The 25,916-nt window shown below is 42.6% G+C and overlaps 1 protein-coding gene across 7 annotated transcripts in view; it reads right to left on the reverse strand.

Annotated features, from left to right (window-relative positions):
- The window catches only part of KANSL1L (KAT8 regulatory NSL complex subunit 1 like), a 94,704-nt gene that overhangs the window by 65,336 nt on the left and 3,452 nt on the right, over nucleotides 1-25,916 (reverse strand). For 3 of the 7 annotated variants that reach the window (XR_006284709.1, XR_006284711.1, XM_043524844.1), the window contains exons 2-3: nucleotides 20,037-20,294; nucleotides 18,789-19,924 (exon numbers count right to left, since the gene is read on the reverse strand). Coding sequence is in view for 2 of the 7 variants with exons in the window: in XM_043524844.1 (XP_043380779.1) it covers nucleotides 18,789-19,894 (1,106 nt within the window). In the remaining 5 variants the exon portion in view is untranslated. The remainder of the gene's footprint in view (nucleotides 1-18,788; nucleotides 19,925-20,036; nucleotides 20,295-25,916) is intronic. The other 4 variants (XR_005227425.2, XR_005227424.2, XM_037913037.2 and 1 more) reach the window with 2 other exon arrangements.

Genomic DNA, 25,916 nt, shown 5'->3' on the forward strand with positions numbered 1-25,916 from the left:
AACAGGTCATTATCAGTAGTGGAGTATCTGTACCCTTATCCTTTACATTAAAAAAAAAAAAAGCATTTTATTATTATTATTTTGCAGTATCAGATCTTGGACTAACTATATTCACAGCCAATTCTGCCATCAAATATGTATTTATCATTCCCTCTAAATTCAATGTGAGTTGCATGCCCACATCTGAGAGCCGACTTTGGCCTTAGAATAGTTTAACTGCAAACATACACTGTATTCATTTAAATTAGACTATAATATATATGCCCTTAGGACACCCTGTAAGGAAGTGTTTCCAGTGGTCAGAGTAGGCCACTGGGTATCAGGATTGACATAACAGTTAAAATTTGGGGGGGGCGGGGGGAAAACACTTAAGACCCATAATTTTGCTCAACTGTGAAAACTGAAATTGACAAAAATAGAAACAATGCTTAAAAATAAACGTTGATATCCACTGAAATGATAAAAGAAAATATAAATTGAATTCTGCCAAGCCTACTTATGATGGATATGAGTAGAACACGTACAATTTATCCACTTATTCCTTTTGTGGATAAAGGACAGAAGTGAATGGGATAAAATAACCGTGAGGATGGAGTACTAGATCATTCTGTAGTATACACCTAACAAATTAAGTCATCCCGATAAAGTGGCAAGTAGAGGATACTTACAGTGAAACTATAGGGCTGAAATAAGACCATGCAGGGAGACTCTGCACTCCTATGCATACCTCTGAACTCTGCCCTGTGACTGTATATGTGCATGAGCAGGAAGAAGCTGTCTCAAGGCAGGGCCAGTGGGACCAATAACTACACAGATCCACAGAAGGAGTACAAAGCTGCTAAAAAAAACCAGGAGATTATCGTAGATATTAAGGGGAGGAAGCCCCATGCTCTGGTTCTACACTGGAAAAGGGACAAGAAAGGACACAGATACTTTCTCTATGTGTCCTCACTACAAAGCCTGTTTACTCAGTTTCTGTGCTGGCGATGAGAATTGGGCCCTATCCTCATATACTTACAGACAGTAAAACCAAGTGTGTTTGCCTCGGTACAACCCAAGACCATTAGCAACGCTACATTTTCAGGATTCTCCACTTTTCAGTATGCTAGAAAGGTGAAATATTACTCTTACCAAAGCTGAAACAGAGAGTAAATTATGTTTTTAAAATGTGTTAAAATGATTAAGCCAACATAAGAACAGCCACACTGGGTCAGACCAAAGGTCCATCTAGCCCAGGGGTCTCAAACTCAAATGACCACAAGGACAACATGAGGACGAGTACATTGGCCCGAGGGCTGCATCACGGACCCCCCCACCCCCGCCTCACCCCCACCCATGAGGCCCTGCCCCACCTCTTCCCACCCCTTCCCTGAAATCCCCACCCCAACTCCACCCCCTCCCTGCCCCCAGGGGGTGCAGGAGGGGTGCAGGGTGCAGCAGGGGGGTCAGGGCAGGGGGTCGGAGTGTGGGGTGCAGCTGGGGGTCGGGGTGCAGGAGAGGTGCGGCGGGGGCTCAAGGCAGGGGGTTGGGGTGCAGGAGGTGCTCCCCGCCTGCCTGCCCGCCCTACCCCCACGCCACTCTGTTAAGTGGCCGGAACCTGTGTGTTGCCCTGGGCCCGCCTCCAAGCGCCGCCTTCTGCAGGACCCATTGGCTGGGAATGGGGAACCGTGGCCAATGGGAGCTTCGGGGGAGGTACCTGGAGGCGCGGTCAGAGCAGCACACAGACCCCTGTGGCCCCCCACCCCAGGTCCCAGCTGCTTCCCGGAGCAGCCAGGAGGCAGGGCAGGGGAGACGGGGAGCCTGCCCTGCCCCCAGTGCACGCCGGGCCGGGCCGGAGCCGCTCTAGGTAAACGCTGGGGGGCCACAGAAAATAACCCCTGTGTGTTTGAGACCCCTGATCTAGCCCATCAACCTGCCTTCCAACAGTGGCAAATGCCAGGTGCCACAGAAGGAATGAACAGAACAGGCAATCATCAAGTGATCCATCCCGGCGCCCATTCCCAGCTTCTGGCAAACACAGGCTAGGGACATCATCCCTGCCCATCCTGGCTAATAGCCATTGATGGACCTATCCTCCATGAATTTATCTAATTCTTTTTTAACCCTGTTATAGTCTTGGCCTTCACAACATCCTCTGCCAAGGAGTTCCACAGGTTGGCACTGTGTTGTGTGAAAAAAAATTTCCTTTTGTTTGTTTTAAACCTGCTGCCTATTAATTTCATTTGGTGGCCCCTAGTTCTTGTGTTATGAGAAGGAGTAAATAACACTTCCTTATTTACTTTCTCCACACCAATCATGATTTTATAGACCTCTGTCATATCCTCCCTTAGTCGTCTCTTTTCCAAGTTGAAAAGTCCCAGGCTTATTAATCTCTCCTCATATGGCAGCCGTTTCATACCCCTAATAATTGTTGTTGCCCTTTTCTGAACCTTTTCCAATTGCAATATAACTTTTCTGAGATGGGGCAACCACATCTGCACGCAGTATTCAAGATGTGGGCATACCATGGATTTATATAGAGGCAATATGATATTTTCTGTCTTATTATCTATCTCAACGCACCACTTAGAGCGGAATCGCTGCTTTTACCCTAGAGTATGAGAATTGTAACTAATAGAGTTACACTGATTTTGTTTAATGGCTACATTTTATTTAAATTTAAATAAATTTAAATCAATACATTTAAATTTTTCCCACATGACATGATGGGACTATTTCAAAGAAGCTGTTTTTCATCTGAAATACTGGTTTGAATTCCTACTGTGTTGGTTAAATTGCAGCAGGTCAATCCTGTGCGACTTGCATGGAAGAAAACAACAAATAAATACAGAAGAAAAACCAAACCACAAAAAGCTCAGACAAATGCAAGAAGTTTGAGTATAATCAAATCTATAATTAGAAGGAACTTGAGGCTGGTGAATTACATGTCCATGAAGAAATTCATTCCCAAGGCCAGTAGAGGCAGCCTAAGCCTAGACTGGCACTAAATGAAACCAAAATAAATGTATTATTACTACTACAAGCCACTCCCAGCCTTCCTTGACTGGAAGGACAGACCTTAGTCCAAAAGCTGTTGACAGGACAAATGCATGAATAGTAAGTTCATCCTTCCTCCCATTCCCAAACCCTCTGCATCCCTGCCCCCACAAAGGGAAAAAACAAAGAAAACAAAAAACTGAATGTGAGTATGGAAACTATTTGCAATTATATTTTAAAATATTGAGATGAAGCCAGCAAGAAGCTTAAAAAAAATAATTCATTTTACAAATGCTACTGTTGATCCGTCATCTGGGAATTATGTTTCAGCATTGTCTATAATTCAGCAGTGCCAAGAAACCAAAAAGGCAACTTAACTGTATGGAGAGGGGAACTGCTAACTGAAGTAAAAAGCAGCCTCATGCTATGCACATATATTTTATTGTGAGGGGTTTCCTGCTTCTGTAAATACAGTTTGAAAAATAGGTCTTAGGTAGAAAAGCAGTAGTAATGGACAAGCAAATCAAGGAGAATTTAGGGCACAGAAGGAACACAGGATCAGGTTTTGCAGGGATGGTCCAAATTTGGAGACAGCTGAGAAGTCATTAGACTGAGCCATGCATCTTCAAGGGGCAGTACGTGATGATGTACATCCCCAAACACTTATGCCCTGAAAACTTTGGGGAATAGAGCCTCACCAGGAATGAAGGTATTGGTGAGGATAAACAGTGTGCCCAGACTAGTACATGCATTAGTGGGGAGAGAGTTAATGGACAATTAATGGAAGTTTCCTATTAAACAGAAGGAGGCACAAGCTTTAATGTGCCCACACCAGTGTTATGAGAAAGCAGTAAGAGCAACCTCAACTGTACAAAATCATGATCAGACTTCAAAAATCATAAAATTGGCTTAAATATCATATTTTTTTGCCTGTCTTAATTTTTGAATCTGAGGTGATCTCCCACAAACTGGGAGTGGATGGTATCACCCTAAAGGTGAAAAAATTAACCTTAAACACATATACAAAAATGCAGCTTCCTTATTCAGTACTCAGAGGTGACTCAGCTTACCCTCTCCTCCACCCTACAATGTGGGTAGCTTCCATTCTATCCTGAGCTATCCCCACTCTTGCTATCCTTTAATTAGGGAGGTGGATATAGAAGGACAGAAGAGCAACTTCCTCGAGCATCCCTCTATGGTCCCCCAACACCTCTCTCCATGCACTTGACTCTTATTTCTTCCTTTTCTTTCAGTCTCCTACCCCTCATACTTTTTCCTCTCTCTGCTATTCCACATTCCCTTGCACCCCGCTTCAGTCTGCCTCCTGCTCCTCACATTCCTTTAAACTTCACCCTCTGGTACTTCAGTTTCATGTTTCCCCTACTGCCGCCATACTCTCATTTCTGGCAACTCCATATTCTCCTACCCCCTGTTTGGTCCTCACACACTGACCACGGGGTCACCATCTTTCCTAGCAACAGGTACGCTTCATACTCATTAAAAATAAAGGAACATCTCCATTTTGGATGAGAGCACATCTTTGCAAATTTGAAGGTAAAAATAAATAAAAATAAAATAAAAAAAAAATCAGAAATTCTTGTGAACCCTTAAAAATAAGCCAAATATCACAAGTAGTGATAAAATCATGAGAGACAGCAACTCTGGAAAGTGACAAGCATCCTGGTTCCCTAGGGGCCTTGACTAATTAGCTACACAGATTCAAACAGCTCATACCACCTAGCACTGCAGCACAAACAGTAAACATCAAACTAGCACAGGCAGACCCCCCCATGACTGAAACTGCATGTTTGACAGAACTATCTGAATTGGTCCCGATGTCCCCTGCAGCATGTTACACCAGCATTACAGCCAGCTTCATTATGGCCCCAGCATACAGCTAAACTCAAAAAATGATCAGCTTGAATATAAGCATTACATTGCAGGTCGTTATTGTAAAAGCAGGGTTCCTGCTATATTTCAACAGTACATCAGTGAAATCTCATTTCCCTCCAAAAATTGATATTTAATAAGTCAGACATTACTTATGAAGACAAATGAAGACAGCATAAACTAAAGTGTACACTAATGCATAGTTATGTTGCATAATGAATGTATTTTAAATGAAATTAGCAGTTGGTTTTCGGTATGAAATAAAAATGCCCACTGCTAACAAAAACTAACACATGCCACAGCTGAACAAACATGTCCAATTTATGAAATGACCTGTAAATGCTTTCTCAAGGACTAAGTCTTCTAGCACGCCTACCTAATGTTTGTTTTCAGAATGAACTACCATTGGTCACTGCTGAAGCATTAATTCCCCTGGACCAGTTAACTGTTAAATCTATACCCGCATAATTGAAAAAATGACTGCTGTTTTATGTGCTCAATGTATTGCATACATTCCAAGCAGCCAAATCTTGTTTAAAAATGTGAAAACAAACTGTAACATATCATATCAGATGCAATCACCACCACATAACAAAACACCATTTACTTTGACAGCTCAATAGTGGTCTTTACCCAGATCATCACAGAAGAATGACTACAGAGAAAACAGGATAAACATACTGTTGCTTTATGATTACTACTACCAAACAAAGCGATGTACTGAATATCAATTCAATCAAACCTCAATGGAACTCAGAAATATACTGTTATTTCTACAAAGATCTGTAATCACTTAATTCTTCTGGAGCCTCCAGCAATATTTTCTGGAATTTACTAGATTTATTTTTTTAACCTGACGATTTTTCTGCATCATGGCACATTGCTTCAGAACAAATGAGTTACCATTCTCCATATCATCTGCAGACATCAGTAACTGCTTATCACAACAATTTCTAGCACCTATTCCTGATTCCTCCATCCCAGATGTATTGTTACTAGTTAGTACTTTCAGAACTGCATCCAATCATGTGTTCAAACACACACACACGCCGCAACTTCTTTTCCAACTTGAATAACTTTAAAGTTTAAATTTAGCCACAAGTTCTAAGGAGGGTAAATGCCAACAAATATATGATATTGAAATTATTAATTGTAGCAGAGATTAAAATTCCTTCTCAGGGAACTGATGGCATATTGATATACAGGGGGGAAAAAAACAATCAAGTATGATTTCTATTTCTGTACCCCCACATATCAGTTCAGAAGATACAGGAGTAAACTGCAATTCCCCCAAACAAAGCAAACTAAACTACAGAAGAGATCCGAGAGTGAAAACAGAAGAAAAATGGAAGATCTCTAGACAGGCATGACTGCCCTGAGAACCTGGCAACCAAAAGTTTTATTCATCTACAGAAGTACATGTGTTGAGCCTTTAATGCTTGGAGAAAGCTTAAAAGGAGAATGGCATAGCAGCCTCATCTGACTCCTCATCTGAGATGTTGCATGTTCCAGCCTAACAAACTGCAACAGCAAATACGATCTACAGTATGGGACAAAACAGTGTTTGCATCTATGGAATTCCTGAATGCACATAATCATAGAATCATAGAATATCAGGGTTGGAAGGGACCCCAGAAGGTCATCTAGTCCAACCCCCTGCTCGAAGCAGGACCAAGTCCCAGTTAAATCACCAGGCTAGAGATGTCTTGAATGCTTGGTAATCTGAATTAGGGCTCAATACAAAAAATACATCCAGTTGGGCTAAAATTCATGGTCTAGATCACTCCAGAATTGTTATGGTAATTGGTTAGGTGACCCAATATGTCCTTTCCATCTCTAACCCAGGATTCTGTTTAGACAGCTCTGATAACATTAGAGCCCTGTATGGTAAAAGACCAATTTATGGGGTCAGATTGAACACTAATTCCTCTGGAATTAGCAACCCATGGAAATACAATTAAGCATTAACCATGTCACTTTTAAAAAGAAATGCAAAATGCATCTCTCTCTCTGTAGATCTGTAGTTCCAGAAGTTCGATATTGGGCATCATATGGCCTTTTATAGCATCAACCACCTCAGTGCCTTCCACTAAATCTTAGAATCTTTTAGACTAGAACTACGAGGAAGAGGGGAAGGTGAGCAGGTAGTGGGAATATGCAGAGAACCCTGAGAGAACCCTACTTACCGGTAACATCTCTGTCTGCTTTTGAAATGCCCTTTTCATATGCCTATAGTCTAACTAGAGTACAACACCCAGGAATGTTGGCTGAGGAGTTCCAATTATACAAATATTGCAGAACTCCCCCTGAAAAATAAGCATGAGGTCTAGATGCAAAGTCAAGACAAAGTAAAGAACAAAACTCAAGATGGCAGCCCTACAGATATCTACAACAGAAACATTACAGAGAAAGGCCATCACTGCTGCATTAGCTCTACTAAAGTCAACCCTAAGACCATCAGATACTGACACACTAGCTAAAGCAGAGGTGGGCAAACTACGGCCCACAGGCCACATCCGACCCACGGGACCCTCCTGCCCAGCTCCTGAGCTCCTGGCCCGGGAGGCTAGTCCCCAGCCCCATCCCTGCTGTTCCCCCTCCCCCGCAGCCTCAGCGCGCCCGCGCTGCTGGCACAATGCTCTGGGCAGCTGGGCAGTGCAGTTGCAGAGCCGTGGCCTGACCCAGTGCTCTGGGCGGCATGGTAAGGGGGCGGGGGGGGGGTTTGAAAGAGGGCAAGGAACAGGGGGGTTGGATGGGGCATGGGTCCCACGGGGCAAGTCAGGAATGAGGGGGGCGTGGTAGATAGGGCAGGAGTCCCCAGGGAGCCGTCAGGGGACGGGAGGTTGGATGGGGCAGGAGTCCCCGGGGAGCCGTCAGGGGGCAAGAAGCGGCAGGGTGGGGGGGTGTTTGAATAGGAGGAGGGGGCCGGGACACGGCCTGGCTGCTTGGGGAGACACAGCCTCCCCTAACCGGTCCTCCATATAATTTTGGAATCCTGATGTGGCCCTCAGGCCAAAAAGTTTGCCTGCCCCTGAGCTAAAGCATAACATGTTTCATAATCTAATACATTTTAAAATAGGCACTAAGTGAAAATAGCAATCCGGTTACCCTTATCCCCAAATGTTATAGAAACTTTTGAGGGCTTTCTAAATATCTTCATTCTGTCCAAATAAAAACTTAAAAGCCGTAATAAATACCTAGAGTATGGAGCACACTTACTTCCTTGGGAGAATGAGGTTCCAGAAGATGACTTGGAGACTGATGGTCTGGTTTAAAAGAAATTCAGATACTAGGTAAAGCATTTAGATGAAGTAAAATCTATGTCTTTATGGAATGCATGAAGGGAGAATTAGCCACAAAATCCTGCAAACTCATTCACTTTTCCTCATAGATGTAGTTGCTTTTATTATTTATAACACGTCCCTTACCTAAACAACACCTTTAAATTGTTTAAACTGAAATAATTTTAAATATCTAGGCCAAGGTATTTAAAAGTGGGTATCTAAAGTTAGACTCCTAAATCCATATTTAGTTGCCTAAATAAGGCCCCATTTCATGAAAGGAGTAACACATTTTTAATTTTAGCACATGCCTAAAGTTAAGCACATGCTTAACTGCTTTCCTGAAAAAGGGCCTGACTGTCCTGATTTTTAAAGGTGCTGACCATGTGCAGCTTCCATTGAAGCCAACAACATCTATAAAACCAAGAAAATTCTCTCCTCCCTCACAGGAAATTTTCAAAGATAAATTAATTACTGTTTCTGAGGTGATCAATTACTATGAGGAACACCATACAAAAAGCCTGTAATTAAAATAGCTAACTTACAAAGCTTAGTAAAATACAAAGCCAATGATAAATCAGCAATTTACTTCAGGAATAAAAGTGTTTTCAATGTTCCATTTAATTAGATTTGTGAGGTTATCATGTATTCCCACATGCGCAAATTATTACATTTTCTGTTCTGCCACACTATGTTAACTGATTGTATATTAATTCATCACTTTCATAACAGTAATGCCAAGTTTTTATTTATTGTGCATTCAAAAATGTATCTAACAGGCTTTGACATTCTTGGTTTGAGATCCTTGCATGCCACAACATGTCAAACCTTCTCCCTTACATTAAAATCTTTCAGTCTGCTTCCAGCAGCTGTGAAAATATTAATATAATTATAGGTTAGGAATCAGTATCTTTAGTTGCAAGCACCCTGCTTTCATATAAGACAAGACATTAGTCTTGCTCAAAGCACAAGTTATTATTGCAAAAGGTCAACTGCCAAAGTGAAAATGAACATGTGTAAAACCTTAAAGAGTTTTATGCTTGTCTTACAGAAAACAAACCAATTAAAGTTGACTATATTCTGGAATAATGTATTCCAAATAGTAAAGTAGAATATAAGCATATAGAAGTCTGGCTTTTCTCTTCCTCTGTGCTAAAGATAATTCTCCTCCTATACTCGGGGGGGGCAGCCAGTAAAAGAGAGAGAATAGACTTTATAAATTTATAAACATTTTAAAAATCAACATGTTAGCAGTTATGAATATATATTGATTTGAGTACTCAAGAATAAACATATCTTGGTTTTTCTTTATGCAAAGGACTTGTATAGGAAAGACGAATTAAATGCTGAACACAGAAAACCACAGTTGATTTTTGCCCTTAAGATAAAAGAAAAATTGCCAAAAAATAAAAATAAGAGCAGCATTCAGTCCTAGCAGACTTTTTGCAATAAAGCCCAATTCTCGTCACAGATGTGTGATATATTACTGCATTTTGCAAAAATTAGGCCTTGATCCTATTTAAAAAAAAAAAACTGCAAAAATTGACTTTTTCTACCTTTTCCAAGATTCAAAAGCAGGCAAAATGTTCCCATCATCCCAGACCCTAAAGCAGTGTGCCTGGTGATGTTGATGTTGCAATTGATGTTGCTCAACAAACCACGATAAGGCTAACAAAAACACTTAGATTAAATCTGGAGACATCAGGTGGATCTGGAGACATTAGGTGGGGAATATTTTAAAAGCAGAGTTACCATCTCTTCTCTCTCTAACCAGAGAACTCAAAAGAGAAAGATCAATTACTGTCTCCATACATTCAGATTCCAGAAGAGTTGCCAGATGCAATAAACCAAGGTATGTCCTGACAAAGCAGCAGATTCCCATCCAGAGAAGACAAAATTACAGTAAATCTGCTTCTTAGTCAGGCTTGGAATTGCTGGGAAGTAGCAAGATGTAAAGAATATCTTCCAATAGAGGAGAAAAGAGAAATGTCCCACCTCAAAAAGAGCCCATGTCTGGAAGCGAGGGAGGGGAGAATTATGTAAGAGCACTGTAAGGTGGTGAAGGACTGTAAGGGCTTGTCTACACTGGCAATTTACTGCGCTGCAACTTTCTCACTCAGGGGTGTGAAAAAACACACCCCTGAGCGCAACAAGTTTCGGCGCTGTAAAGCGCCAGTATAGACAGTGCCCCAGCCGGGCTCCCAGCGCTGGGAGCTACGCCCCTCATTGAGGTGTGTTTTTTTCACCACAACCACACAAGGCACATTAAAGCGCTGCCGCAGCAGGACTTTAGCACTGCCAGTGTAGACTAGCCCTATGTCTGAAAGAAGCATCGGACAAAAGAAAGCACATGAATTTTGTAGTGTTACTTGAACAAGCATATAGACACACTCATGTAGCTGCCCAGCAAATTTCATCAGAAAAGGCTTTGTGCCTCTCCATCAATAAGTAGATGTACCACTAGTGGAATAAGCCGCTATCCTTTCGGAAAAAGAAAAGGAGGACTTGTGGCACCTTAGAGACTAACAAATTTATTTGAGCATATGCTTTCATGAGCTACAGCTCACTTCATCGGATGCATTTTCTTTTTGCGAATACAGACTAACACGGCTGCTACTCTGAAACCTAACCTTTCAGAGAATCTCAGTTAAGTATCTTGTAACCTTGGAAGGTCACAGATTCAATCCAGCTAAAGAGAGAATTTTGATGCTTTGCACCTCCTTCTAGTTTCCCTCGTAACACCACTCCAGCACCAGACTTCCTCTGTAGTATATTTCTATGCAACGAGAAAATTATCCTCCTAACCACATCACGATCACACGAGACATGTGAACAGTGATGAGCTGCCAAAATCTTAACAACCGGTTCCCTATAAGAAGTTCTGATTTAAGGGATGTGCCACAGTATTTATTTTTTGAACCTTTCTCCATAAGAAGTGGCAATGCATTGAGTCATTGGGAGTCATACTTAACAATAAAAAAAATAAAAAACATTTGTACATGTTTATTACAATAGAAACAAAGTATTGCTTTATTAAACGCATATCAACATAACGAGCAAGGCAAGTGCAACCCCTTTTAATAAAATAATAAACTAGACCGGGGTGGGCCAATTTTTTGGCCCGAGGGCCACATCAGGATTGCAAAATTGTATCGGGGGCTGGTAGGGAAGGCTGTGCCTCCCAAAACAGCCTGTCCCCACCTCTTATCCGACCCCCACCCACTTCCTGAAACTCGACTGCTCCCCTCAGAACCCACAACCCATCAACCCCCCGCTGCTCCTTGTCCCCTGACCACCCCTTCCCAAGACCCCCCACCCTAACTGCCCCCCAAGACCCTACCCCTACCCAACTTGCCCCGCTCCCTATCCCCTGACTGCCCTGACCCCATCCACCACCACCCTGACAGACCCCCGGAACTCCCAACCCCCCCCGCTCCGTTTCCCGACCCCTGACCACCCTCCCAGAACCTCCGCCTCCTCCAACCACTCCCTGCCCCGTATCCAACCCCTCCTCCCAGCCCCAGCACCATGCTGCTCAGGGCAGCGTGTACGGATGCCACACGGCCCGCTGGAGCTCGAGACTCACCCCCTTACCATGCCGCTCAAAGCAGCAGGAGCTGCAGAGCTGCCCAGGAGTGGTCCAGAGCATTGGCGGCGCGGCACGCTGAGGCTCTGCGAAAGGGAGGAAGGCAGGGGAGAGGCCGGGGGAGCCGTAACAATTTTTAACAACCAGTTCTAAAACTGCTTCAAAAATTTAACAACCAGTGCGAACCAGCTCCAGCTCACCACTGCATGTGAACGAAGCACCAGGCTACAACTGGTGAGAAAGGATACATGGCACACACAGCAAAGACTTGCAATGCTGAGAAACTTGAGCCCAGACTTTTTTGAAAACCATTTTGTGAGGAATCCAGAATCTCTTTTGTGGACAATCTGGGGATTACGTCTTCCTCCTCATGTACAAGGAACACCAAGTCCTCCAAATGCCTCTGTAAACTCAGCTGATTAAATCTTTTCTGGATTTGAGAAGGAAGTCAATTACTGTTTATAATGTCAGGTGGTTGATGATTAGCTGGAGATTCTTAAGGAGACCACTTACCATGAAACACAAAGTCTCATTGGAGCTCCCCTTCCTGACAGGCTGGCATTAGCTATTAAGCAGATGGCTCGTACATCTGCCAAAGGTTTGCCCTTTCAGAAGATTAAGGTTATGTCCACATTAGAGAGCTTACAGCCGCACAGCTGTACCGATGCAGCTGCACTGTTATAAGATCTCGGGTAGCCACTCTATGCCGATGGGAGAGAGCTCTCCTGTCAACATAATTAAACCACCCCCAACGAGCAGCAGTAGCTCCTCCCACCAACATAGCACTGTGCACACTACCACTTATGCCATTTTTTTCACACCCCTGCGTGACATAAGTTTTATCAACATAAACTGTAGTGTAGACATGGCATGAGTAACTACTACTACTAAACTGATCTAACAGCCAGATGGATGCCTATATACTGTTTCTGGCATAGGTCCAGTGCATTATATGAAATTCTGAAGCAAGCAGAGTTGGCGCAGTGTCTAGGAGCCTGTTTCCTCAAAAGCCATGATCATGTCAATCAGCTGAAAGCATTGGTGAGTTGATGTAAGCAGGATGTTGGGGAATTTCTTGATAAGAGTTTAGAAATTTGACATCTGGACAATACCACACATCCCAAATTGGTTTTGAACAGAGCTTCAGAAATGGGATAAGGAAGCTCTTCGTATGGTTTCTAGGAATTCACATCCAGTTTCTGGAATGGTAAATCTGGTGAGCTGTCACCTCATACAATGATGTCTTCACCAAAAGATCATCCAGGTACTGGTAGTCTCAGGATGGCAACTAGCATAACAAGCACCTATGTGAACACATGAGGAGAGGAAATGGGCCAAAGGACATTGCCTGGGACTGATGCTGGTCATTTACAATTACAAAGCTTAGGAACTATTGGTGGCATAGATAGATCATCATCATGTTCCAGTCTTTCTTGAAATCTATGGAGCATAAGAAGTTTTTGGGAACTATTTCTTGGATCGCAAGAGTTGAAGTTGCCACTCTGAAATGAGCTTTATACTCAGAGAGGTTGAGGATGGATAGATCCAGAATCACAGAAGTAATTCCAGTTCTTTTTATCATCATGAAGAACCTGGAGCTGAAACCAAAGTCTGGCTCCGTTGATGAGACAGATTATTGTTCTGGTGTCAGGAAGACTTGCTATACAATCCACAAATGTTTATCTTTTCACATCAGCTTGAGAGAGAGGAGGTGAAAGCAAAAATTCGCTCATTTTCCTCATGTAGTTTTTTGATGTTCATAGTGATGCCCCTGACTGGTATGGACATTGCTCACGTTAGATATGCTAATTCCACTACAGTGGCTAAGACAGGCTAAGCTTTCTTTGCCATTATGTCCTCCCCAGAGTTCAGACTTGCTCTGCTGAAACACCACACTATGACCTCAGTAGAGGACTACCAAAGTTGAAGCAACATTTACTGGCAGAAAACAACCCCACTATTCTAGATTACAGAATTGATAGACTTAAGTTGCACAGCAGCTACAAACTTAGTTTTATCAAGAACCTTAACATATAGGTAAAATCTTTCCAGATCAATGGAGGCCCTCTTATGAGGAATAAAAATTACAAGTAAGGAAACCAGTGCTTTTCTCATACACAGCAGTCACATTACTCAGGGAAAGCTGTAAGAGCCAGTTCCTAGAGAGCTAATAAATACCAGATACAGAGCAACATAAATCCATCTAGGACAGCAGTGTGACACTGCACCCATATTCTTCACAGTGATATTATATGATATGATTATAAAAGTTATGATATATTTTATGCACGATAAGTCATGTGAGATGTCATTGGAAAGGTTATGATTTGATGAATATGATTATCCTATTTGTATGCATGTATCATTTTTGTATCCAAAGTTCTGAATATTGACTACATATTTATTTCACATGTAGCTATTCCTGAGCAATGCCCAATAGGCAAAAGGCTCTCAGTCTAGATGGCTGGCTGGGAATGGCCCATTCAAGTTAATGAAGCATTAGAAAGAACAATAGGCCTTACGAGAAGCTTATCTCCCACCTGGGGAGCCTTTGGAAGGATGCTACAGACAGCCTCCAAGTAATGGCTGCTGTGACACTACAGGGACATGTGACCAGGTCACCTGGACTTCATCTTGGGATGTTAGTATTTTTCCATGGACTGGCATGGGAACCAAGCTTTGAAACAAAGGGGTCCCGCCATTTGCAAAAGCTACATAAGGCAGGGGAGTAACATCATTGTGGTTCTTCACTGACTCCCCACCCAAAGAGACTCTTGGAAACACAGTCTGAACTGGGGGAAGTGCTGGACCCAGGCTAAAAGGGATTTTTAGCCTGTGAATGGAACACCTGGGGATTCCAAGCTGTAAGCAAGTGTAGCTTTCCCCTTAAGAATCTGCAGCCTGTTTGTATCATCACTCTGGATATGAATAGCAGATTCTCACCCTATCTATGTAGTGTATTAAGTTTAGTTTGCGTTTGTTTATTTGCTAGGTAATCTACTTTGATCTGTGTGCTATCCCTTATAATCACTTAAAATCTATCCTTTGTAGTTAATAAACTTATTTTTGCTTTATCTAAAACCAGTGCATGGGAATCATAACTCGGGGCAGAAAGCTGTTACATATTCCTCTCCACATTGAGGGAGAGGATGAATTTTATGAGCTTATGCGGTACAGTTCCTTGTGCAGTGTAAAACGGTATAATTTTGAGTTTATACTCCAGAGGGGACGTGTGCCTCAGGAACTGGGAGGTGCCCTAGCTGGAGCCTTCCCATGCAGGGACTGGTCAGAGCATATGCATGTAACTGCAGCTGGGCGTGTCCCTACCTGTATGTGTGCTGGTGAAAGTATAGGCTGGAGCCTGGAGAGGGCTTGGCAGCTTGTCACAGCAGCACAATGTAAAAGGGAGCCCAGGCCAGTGCGTCAGGGGGCTCAGTGGTACCCCAGTTCCAGGAGGCACCCCGGGGGGAACCTGTCACAAGCGGTTCTCAATCTTATTTGATCACACACCCCTTCTTTGTGCCTGTAGTAGTTTACGCCACCCCCTCCCCTGCCACACAAGTACATATACCGATAAAAAGAAAAGTCAACATGCAACTTTCACTAAATATTAAAAAAAGTAAGGCATTGATTCAAACAGAGCCAACTATCCATTGTAATAAGAGCAAAATTGTGGTCGATGCTTACAATTAAATGTGCACATCACGTCATAACAAACAGATTAACATACAGATGGCAACAACTTTGTATAATGCTATGCAAGCTTAACAGAAATCCATCAAAAAGCACAGCACCATCTAGATGCATAGCGCCATATGAGGACCTGATATGTCTGGAGGAATCAGCGCTCTTAGTTATTCACTGCTGTGGGAAAAACGTGCACATTCTCATACCCCCTCAGAATACATGTGGTGCTAGAACACGGCAGCCACTCCTGGCCAATCCCAACTATGATAGGGAAGAGAAAGAACCTGCCTTATTCACCACACCTGTAGGGCCAGGTCAGGAGACAAGGGATATGGGGGTCAGACAGGGATTTATAAGGGCAGGTGGTGGAGGACAGACTGAGGCAGGGACACATGGAGCTGAGGGAAGGGGGCTGGCTAAGGGGGTGCAGGGCCACATGGGGGCAGGGGGAGTGAGTGTCCGAGTAGGGTGGAGGGACACATGTGGACAGGGGTGCAAGGACACATGGGGGTGCAAGGACACACAGGGATAGGAGCAGATGTGCCTGACTGAATGGGAGGGGCCAGGGGTCAGCCAACAACCCATCAAGTTCATACCCATGTTTCTTCCCAGCAATTACTTCCCTCTCCCTGAGCTCCTCTGATGACTCCCCCAAGCCTTTGCACAGCTTCTAAGTGGTGCAGGAAATATGGTTCTGTACTATAGTTTAAATGAATAATTACTCAGAGTTCTGTATTAATATGCCTAAGAAGGAATCTATTTGTCAAAAAACATTTCCTGAATCTTTTTTTATTGTCTGTATTGTTACAGACATACTTGCTGACAGGTATTTTGAAATAAATTACCAAAATAATTGAAATTGTGTGATTATATTGTGTTATTTTGACAAATAAAATATGCAGAATTTTAAAATATTGTGTGAATAATTTTTAATTATTTTGGCACAGAATACCCCCAGGAGTATTCAATTCCTTGCTTTGCCACGGACTTCCGGTGTGACCCAGTGCAAATCACTTAGACTACCTGCCCCTCAGTTCCCCCACCTGTAAAATGTGGATTATAGCACTTGCCTACTTCACTGGCAAATTGTGAGGATAAATACATTAGAGACTGTGAAGTGTTTTGAGATCTACTGAGGAAAAGTGCTACATAAAAGAGAGAGACATTATTATTAAACTCTAGCTTGCTCATCAGGATGTGGGTTGAATCTTGAATGCTGCTGATGCTGGAGCTAGTAATCAAGTGGGGCTAAACTACTCTGTGCTGCTAATACAATCACTCTGTGCTGCTTCAGTGTTATTTTGCAGTGGGTGCTGCTCTTACTGGAGCTAAGCTAACTCAAGAGAAGTTAATCGGAGCCAACACCGCCCTGAAAACAAGCCCGACACGTAGCTGTGAATGCAGAACAAACTGAAGACAGAAAAGAGGAAATAAGGAAGATGAAGGACTGTCAGGATTAGGAGCTGGCCCATTCTTTGCAAGTAAAAAACAAAAAAAACACCAAGCAGAATCTCACTCCAAATCCTAGATTATTCCCTTCCCTTTGAAATCAGAAAGTAAATTTGCCATCAGTTTTCCCTATTCAATTCACGTGAAATAATCATGAAATAAGAATCTCAGAGCAGCACTATTATTCAGAAGTTCAAAAAGATCAGCTAAGAACATGCTTGTTGATTCTTCTCCACTGGGAGGAGTTGATGATGTTATTTTTTCCATTTAAAACAATTCAGAGAGAGCATAAAATGTAATCATATTAAAGATCAGAGTGTTCAAACAGAAAAGTTAGTTGGCAATTCATTACATTTTGGTTTGGTATTTAATACAGCACGTACCATTTTCACAATGGACAGAAACAAATTCAAATACACTTTGTATATTTTTCTCTCCCATCACCTTTCCAGACTCAAATAGTTTCACAGAAGGCAACAGTAACATGATATCATATTAGACACTATTCTGTAACTACTGTACTATTTTTAAGGCTTTCATAACTGGAGCTAATAAATATATAATAAAGGACAGAGAGCCCTTTTCAACAAGTACTGAGATCCAGTCCAATTTAAGATGAAACTTTCCTGGTTTTTACTGAATGTTGTGGTTTTCAAAGGTCAGAACAAGAGACAAATATTTTAATATACATTAACTTTAGGACTTAGAAAAAGAGTTATCGGGCACTTACTAATCAGTAAACCAATTTCCTAATCAGAGACCATTACAAAGGACTGGAGACCCCACCACCAAATCCGAGGACAACCCCCTATGAAAAGCCCAGTCCGAATCTCAGGTGCTGGAATGGGGAGGGTGATGGGATTCCTAGTTGCTATCTCTAGACCATGCTAGTGCCTACAAATAGCATGGTTATAGCAGCACGGAGAGCAACACGGATACTTTTAGGTGCTAGTTGGAGCAAAGTTAATGCATGTATGTCTACCCGTGCTGGGAATCAAACTTCCAGCTGCTATGTAGACATAACCCTGGATGCTGCAAGGTGGCAAAATGTCTATGCTATCTTAAACCCAGCCTCCATTTCTCCTCCCCGAGAATAGTTTTAATACCTGCCTCTGTCTAGTCACAAAAAGAAAAGGAGTACTTGTGGCACCTGTCTATTCACAGACTTCCAAAGGCAGAGCGACATGAAACTGATTCATGTCAGCTAACTGTAGTGAAAGTTATCAGTGTTGTTAATTGAGCTCTGCCTCCCTCCCCCCAGGGGAAAGGTATCAGTAAGAAAAGGAGCACTACTGCTATCTGTACAGAGGCTCAGGAAGACAACTTTACGAAGATATCTTCTGACTGAATTGATGAAATCATAAAAACAAGATTTTTTCCCCCCAAACTTAACATTCTCCAGAAAGTGGATGTCTTGACTCCCCACCAGACCAGAGAATTTCTCACTCACACTGATAAGTATGAGTAAAGGCTTGAAAAATCCACTCTACTCAACACTGATTAATTCAAAACAGTAAAATTAAATATCTAGATTTTACAAAACATATGCCAAAATTTGCTCTCATTTACAGTACTGAATTAATTAAAGTTACTCTGGTGCAGTCCTTAATTACCACTCTTGTCAGTGCTGTGCCTATCATATAAATAGATATCACAGCAATGCAAAGTGTTGCTCTCTGCATGCTACAACCTAATAAAATAATTGTTCCCTTACTATTCAACTTATAGAACTGCAAATTGAGGGCTGGATCCTGCCAAGCCTTGCTCACATGAACAGTCCAATTGACTTCAGTAAGACTAATTGCTAAGTAAAGTTACTCACATGGGAAAGAGCTTGCAGGTCCAGGCCCTTCAATTTCTGGGTTTGTAACCGCTGTTAAATAAATACATAAAAAGTCTAGCAATAGTTTAACACTTACGCTTCCACAGTTTTTCTGACAGTCTGTTCATCACAATCGTCATCTGAGCTACTGCAAGTGGCATCAGAGTCCAGATCTTTCTCCACATGAGTCAGCAGCCCTGTAGCAGAGTGTGCAAAACCCCAGATTTCACCAGGTTCAATGCCGAATCCATTGTGTGTGTCTTTATTTGAATTATTTTCCAAGTTAGTTATACTGCTTTCTGCCCTAATTTCTGTGCATCCAAGGGAGCTACTATCCAAAAATCTGGTTGAATCATGAAAAACTTTCATTCTTTGGAGCTGATGTTTCACAAAACATTTCAGCTGACGATCACAGTGTTTGACAACATGCTTTGCCAGGAGTATCTGTAAACGTTTCTGAGCTCTTTTGGCTCGACTGAGCACAACTTGTTGCTTACTGACACACTGAAGTAAATGAGCATTGAATTCCTCTTCTTTACTAGTGGGGGTGCAGCTCACAATTGCTTTCAAAGGCTCACGCACAACTTGATGCAATGAATTCCCTTTTTTGGTTTCAGCATGTACTAGTAGACCCTTATCCGAAAAGCCATTCTTCCGATACCATTTACAGTTTGGAAGCTGCATTTCTTCCACATTATTGGATTCAGTTACATTTGAATCCAACAGTCTCTGCATTTCTGCCAAACTCTGGGTCATGGTCTCCGATAAAGTTTCCCCTCTGACCTGCTCTTCAGGTTCAGAATTATTAATCTGACTGACCTGTGTGGTAGCACTATTGTGTAGTAGATTTCTCATCTGGGAGCAGCTGTGCTCTTCTGAATTCCTTTGCTTACTGTTTTTGTTTTTTATGTTTAATGGAGAATTTGTGCTCATTAATAAGACAGATTGATAATGTCTGGAAGACTGAGGAGAACCAAAGTGTTTTACATTGAAGATATCATTACTGAGGTTGGGCTCAGTAGTGGGAAACCCCAGGACTGAGCAAGTAATCTGTGTGATGGAATCCTCCTTTATCGTCTCTTCGACTGCTCTGGAATTTTCCATGCACAAAGTTGTATCAGACTCCATAGCTCTAGAGGACAAAGAAGGTGACAAGTAGATACCATGACCTTTTGTTGCTGCCTCTCTGAGGGCTGGTGTCATTATAGCTATTGTAGGTAGTTTACAGCAAACCTGAAAATAACAGGGGATATATAAATTGTCTAATTTTTAATTACAAAATACAAATAAAAGACCATTCCATGTAATGTTTTTTTTTATTCATTTAAAATCATTTTAAACCTACCCAACTAATGCAAATTCATCTGATCGACAGGGCCTGACTGGATTCCCTCAAAAGCCAAACAAGATCAGTTTTTCAGTATCGGGCAGGGCTTGTTTCTAATGCAATAAAAGGCTTCCCCTTCCAGCATAAGTTCTTCACGGCAGGCACCTTCCCAACTGGCCAGCTCCTTAGGTTCACAGGAGCAGGGCTTCTCTGTTGTGCAGATTAGTAGGAGAGAATCTATGGTCAGCTTGAGGTCTTGGGCAAGCTGAGACAAGACTGTGGCAGGGAGGTTAAAAAAAAACCATGTGAAACAATAGGTTTGTTGAAGAGGTGACTATAAGTCAGTGCTCCTTGTTTATTCCCTTATTTTAGGAGTTCCATTGGAGGGGTGCCTTCTCCACTAGCCTCCCTCTACTGTCTTCAGTTTGATTGGCCCTCACAGCCATTGCCTAGCTCATTTCTCCTCAAATCTTGGGTCTTGTCACATAATTTAAGTCTGAAGGGCCACATAATCATCTCACCATTCCTTTGTGCTCCCTCCCATCTATTTGTTGTCTCCACCTGTTGTCTTTCTTCTTATACTTAGATTGTAAGCTCTGTGAGGTTATACACTGCCTCATATATTGAGACCCTGTTCAGAGGGCCCTTAGTGCTACCAACATAGGAATAAATACATAAATATTAAAATACAAGCTTTAGCTTTGGAGAGTGAGATATTCTGTTGTCTACAGCTATTGTTAGTCCAGTACAATCACTGCCCTCCCCTAAGGAGGACGGCTATAAATCCTGGCTGGGGCTCAACGGAATGCCTGTTATAATCTATTTGGGAGTGACCACATTTATTTTTGTCGCAATTTACTGTATTTTGTGATGGAACCTGAACACTTGACTTCTTATGTTTAAACAAACTGTTTGCACAAATGTTGGGTTTTTAAACCCTGGCATTATTTTTCTGCTGGGCAGAATATTCTATTTTATAATATTTCTAATGAAAATAATGTAATAAACTTTACTGTGAAAGTTTTTAAAAAATACAAATAAGGGGCTGCCTGGAAGATGCACTGAATTAGAATCCAGGCTGACTCTCCAGACTTGTCAACATTTTAAATGAAGGGCTGAAATGTGATTTCTCAACATTCTTCTTTTATAACTACCACATTAAAATGCTTAAAAGTAATTAGTCTTTACAACATTAAGTCCATCGTAACAAAGCTTTTGTCAGACATATCCTTTAATTTGGGGGTTTGGGAGATTAGTTTTTTTCCCTTTTCCCAGACAGGCATGTGAAATAACTGTGATAAGTGGAAAAGATGTAGCTGGAGGTGCTAAAAATTAAAGCAGGGGCAGAAGTCAGGCTTCCTACAGAGTTTACAAGCTTACTAAAGCCCCAAAGGGAGTCCCCGCATTAGACCTTCTTTGAGCTCTCAGCAGAGGATTTCTTAAAAGGATATGGTCAACTTGAAATCTAGTCTTATACAGCAAGTTTAAAGCAGTTTCAGCTACTACACCTGCCCCTGAATCCAACCTGCCGATTTGTGCAGTTTTATAATTACATCTTCCTTTTCTAAATAAAATATGTTGCTTCACAGCTGTGAAATACCCATATAAACATCAGGAAAACATGACTACACACAAAGAGCAACCAAACGCACAAAGTAAACAAACTGAAAACAAAGACAAATTTCATATATACCTATATATTCTAAGGTGCTATTTGGAACAATATAGTACAAAATTTTCACACAGAAATGCGATGTTTGAAACTGATCATGTCCCTTTAAACAACACATCCTTCCAGCTGAGCTGCAAACTCCCTAAATTCCAACAAATACAATTCCAAATTTTTCATAGGTTTGGGAAAAAACACTGAAAACGCAAACTAATCCATCAAGCTTGACCAAAGTAACGGAAGGAAATACTCCTGATGAAGGACAATGCAAAAAACCAGATTTGGAGTTCCTGAAGCAAGTTGCTTGAGTTACAATGTGGTTAAAAATGGTAGAAAATCTTTTTCAAAGGAGAAAACTCCTGATTTTTCAAGCTGTCAAAGCTGATTGACCCCTTGTCCAATAACTCTTCCACATGATTGTCTGCCACAGCAGAAAATATTCAGGTTGTTTTGTTTTTGTGGAGTCAGAATTATAAACCAGTATATATATTCCAACCTTAACTATGGAGAATTTGGTATCTCTCCATAACATGCACTGAAAACAAAGACAGCCTTGTCAGTGATATAGGGCTGAAACAAAGCATCATCCACAAGACTAAACATTCTTCATTAAAACTGTCTTGAGCTCCACAAAAACTGCCCATTTTTCCTTTTGACAAGTTTGGGGTATTTTGTTGCATTCTGGCATCAAGTAGTAAAAATAATTTCACTCCACCTTCATTGGAAGCAAACTGCTATGACCAAGCCCTTTGCTTCCACAAAGAAGCAAGTAGTGTAATATGATGTTTATGAAAAGGCTGAAATCTTACACTGGAAAGAGCTTTCTTGTCAAAGGTAATACTTTCTGAAGATATTTTTCCATTGTCTAATACTTTAGGTTTCCAAACTAGAGCAATAAAAATTCTACTAGACTAGCAAATAAGTAATTCTTAATTATTTGAAGTTCAACTTTCATTTAAATGTTGGTTTTTGACACTGAGAATCTGATTTTAAAAATGTGAAAAGAAAGGAGTGGGAGAAAATTTTTGTTTAAAGAAACAAAAGTACTGTATATGCACAGCAGAGCAACCAGTGTTTAAAGTGACTCTATGTTTATCCTCACTAGAGCCTTAATTACACAGTAAGAAGTAGCCAGGAATTTGAGTTTTGTACATAGTGTAAGTGCTCCATATGAGCGACACCTTTGCACCTACTATAAACACACACAAAACAACATTTTTAAAAACTAATTAAATGATCACTAATATTCTCCAATCCCCCTAACAGTCACTGTTGTTCAATTCCTCCCCACCCCACTGAATCCTACTTATCTTCTACTCCTCTCTCACTTTTGTCTTATTTTCTCATTTTCTTTCCGCATCTTTTCCTTATTCCTGTCCTTTTCTAATCCATTCCTGACCTCCCTCTTTGAGACTCCTTTAGCTTTCTATTTTCAAATGTGTTTAAAGGGATGCATTCAAAACTTAAGTAAAATGTCATGTTGGTTACTACCACCATCTTGGATTATAAAAATAAAGAACTTTTAAAATCTGTTTACTTTTACATGTGGAAGATACTGGTTTACTTTGGGTATTTCCCTCAGAAGAAGCAACATAAATAGACTGATCAGTTTCACTTTTGTTTATAGCTACTTCCACTTTCTGATTCTCATGAACTTACATAGTGCTGAGGCTTTAGCTTCAATTTCAGGAAAACCTTTAAACAGAAATGTTTAACTGATTTTTTTAAAATGAAAGAACATTTCTATTCATAATAGAGTCCTGTAAACCCCATCTGTGCACTCCTACCCTTCTTCCCACATTTTGAAATCAAATTCTAAATTTTTAGCCTCAAACTAGACTGCTTAAGGGGACGCAATCAACTTGACAACCTTTCTTCTCTTTTGTACCTACCTTATTTACAAGTAACACTTCAAGTTATTATAACAGAGATTAAAGGGAAAATATTGTTTTCAGTTTAGTTACTTTTTGAATCAGCAGTTTTTAATGCAGAGGTGGGCAAACTATGGCCCGCAGGCCACATCTGGCCCAAGGCACCATCCTACCCAGCCCCTGAGCTCCCGGCCAGTGAGGTTAGCCCCTGCCCCATCCCCTGCTGTTCCTCCTCCCCCACAGCCTCAGCACGCTGCACCGCCAGCACTCTGGTCTGCCGCTCCTGCCAGGCAGCGCGGACGGCGTGACTGGTAGCTCCTGCTGCTCTGAGCAGCATGGTAAGGGAGCGGGGGGGGGGGGGGTTGCAGAAGGGGCAGGGGGTCCCAGGGGCAGTCAGGGGACAGGGGGTGATTGGATAGGGGGTGAGGTCCCGGGGGGCAGTTAGGGGCAGGGGTTTGCATAGGGGTTGGGGCAGTCAGGGGACGGGGGAGGTTTGATTGGCAGAGGTTCTGGGAGCGGGAGTCAGGGGACAGGGCAGGTTGGATAGGGGGTGGGGTCCCGGAGGGAGGTTAGGGGCAGGGGTCCCGGGGGGGGGGGCAGTCAAGGGACAAGGAGCGGGGGGGTTGGATGTGTTGAGGGTTCTGAGGGGAGCAGTCAGGAGGCGGGAAGTGGGAGAAGGCAGATATGGGGTGGGGGCCAGGCTGTTTGGGGAGGCACAGCCTTCCCTACCCAGCCCTCCATACAGTTTTGCAATGCTGATGTGGCTCTTGGGCCACAGTTTGCCCACCCTGATTTAATGTATAGAAACTTACACTGTTTCTTCTACATGAGTTAGCATTTTAAAAAATGAGAAGGCATTTAAAAAAAAATAGGAAAATTAGACTGTATAAACAAAAGTTTACAGGAGCTAGGGCCTGGTGTAATATCCAAAACCACATTTAATACAATGTTTGAAATGACTAGAATTCAAGTTGATAGTGTCTCTAAGATCTGTTCCTGAAAAATCACAATTCATGTACTAGCCCGGGGGGGCAAACTACGGCCCGCGGGCCACATCTGACCCACCAGCGGATTTAATCTGGCCCTTGAGCTCCTGCTGGGGAGCAGGGTCTGGGGATTGTCCCGTTCCCGTGCTCCAGTCAGGGAGTGGGGTCGGGGGCCACTCTGTGCATGTGTGCCGGGGCTCCTGGAACCAGCAGCATGTCCCCCCTCCAGCTCCTATATTTAAGGGCAACCAGGGGGCTCTGTGTGCTGCCCCCGACCCAAGCGCCACCCCCACAGCTCCGATTGGCCAGGAACTGCTATCCAATGGGAGCTGCAGGAGAGGCATCTGTGGATGGGCAGCATGCAGAGGCGCATACCCGCGCTTCCATGTAGGAGGAACATGCCGCTGCTTCTGGGAGCTGCTTGAGGTAAGTGCCACCTGGAGCCTGCACCCCTGAGCCCTTCCCATGCCCCAACCCCCTGCCTCAGCCCTAATCCCCCTCCTGCCCTCCGAACCCATCATCCCCAGCCCAGAGCCTGCACCCGCAGCTGGAGTCCTCCCCCTCCCCCCCCCCCCCCCCCACACCCCAACCCCATGCCGCAGCCTGGAGCCCCCTCCTGCACCTTGAACTCCTCATTTCTGGCCCCACCCCAGAGCCAGAGCCCTCACCTCCTCCTGGACCCCAACCCCAATTTCATGAGCACTCATTGCCCGCCATACAATTTCCATACACAGATGTGGCCCTTGGGCCAGAACGTTTGCCCCCCACACTAGCCACTTAATCACTGGGACTCCTGGCAGGAGTAGGGGTTTGTAGAAACCATAACTGAAGAGATGCTGGCCCCAACAGCGTCCTGGTTAAAGTTACGAAGGGCAAAGAGAAGTCCACACTTAACAACTTTGGACTCTACACTGACCTAAAAAAAAGGTATAATCCTGCTCAGCAGCTTTTGTTTATTGTTCAGAAGCAGCACGGTTACTTACTATGAATATGTAAACATTTCACTATTTTGTTCTATTAGTAACTCTGAAAAAGAGGGCAATGTGGGGAGTCTCTGTGTTTCAACAGCTCTTACTGTGCAGTCAGTACTGTACAGAGGGAGCTGCGAACTCATGCATTATGTACGCTCCAGCAGTTATAAATCATAAATTACTCATCTTTGAAAAACATACACCTACAGTGGTCTCTCTTTGAACACAAAGGGAACTCAATTTACAACAAAAAGAAAAGGAGGACTTGTGGCACCTTAGTCTCTAAGGTGCCACAAGTCCTCCTTTTCTTTTTGCGGATACAGACTAACACAGCTGCGAATCTGAAACCTGCCCATTTACAACAGACCACCTACACTGTTTTAATTACACAAAACATCAAA

Source organism: Chelonia mydas, chromosome 11, assembly GCF_015237465.2.
Source record: "Chelonia mydas isolate rCheMyd1 chromosome 11, rCheMyd1.pri.v2, whole genome shotgun sequence".
In the NCBI taxonomy this organism is placed as follows: Eukaryota; Metazoa; Chordata; order Testudines; family Cheloniidae; genus Chelonia; species Chelonia mydas.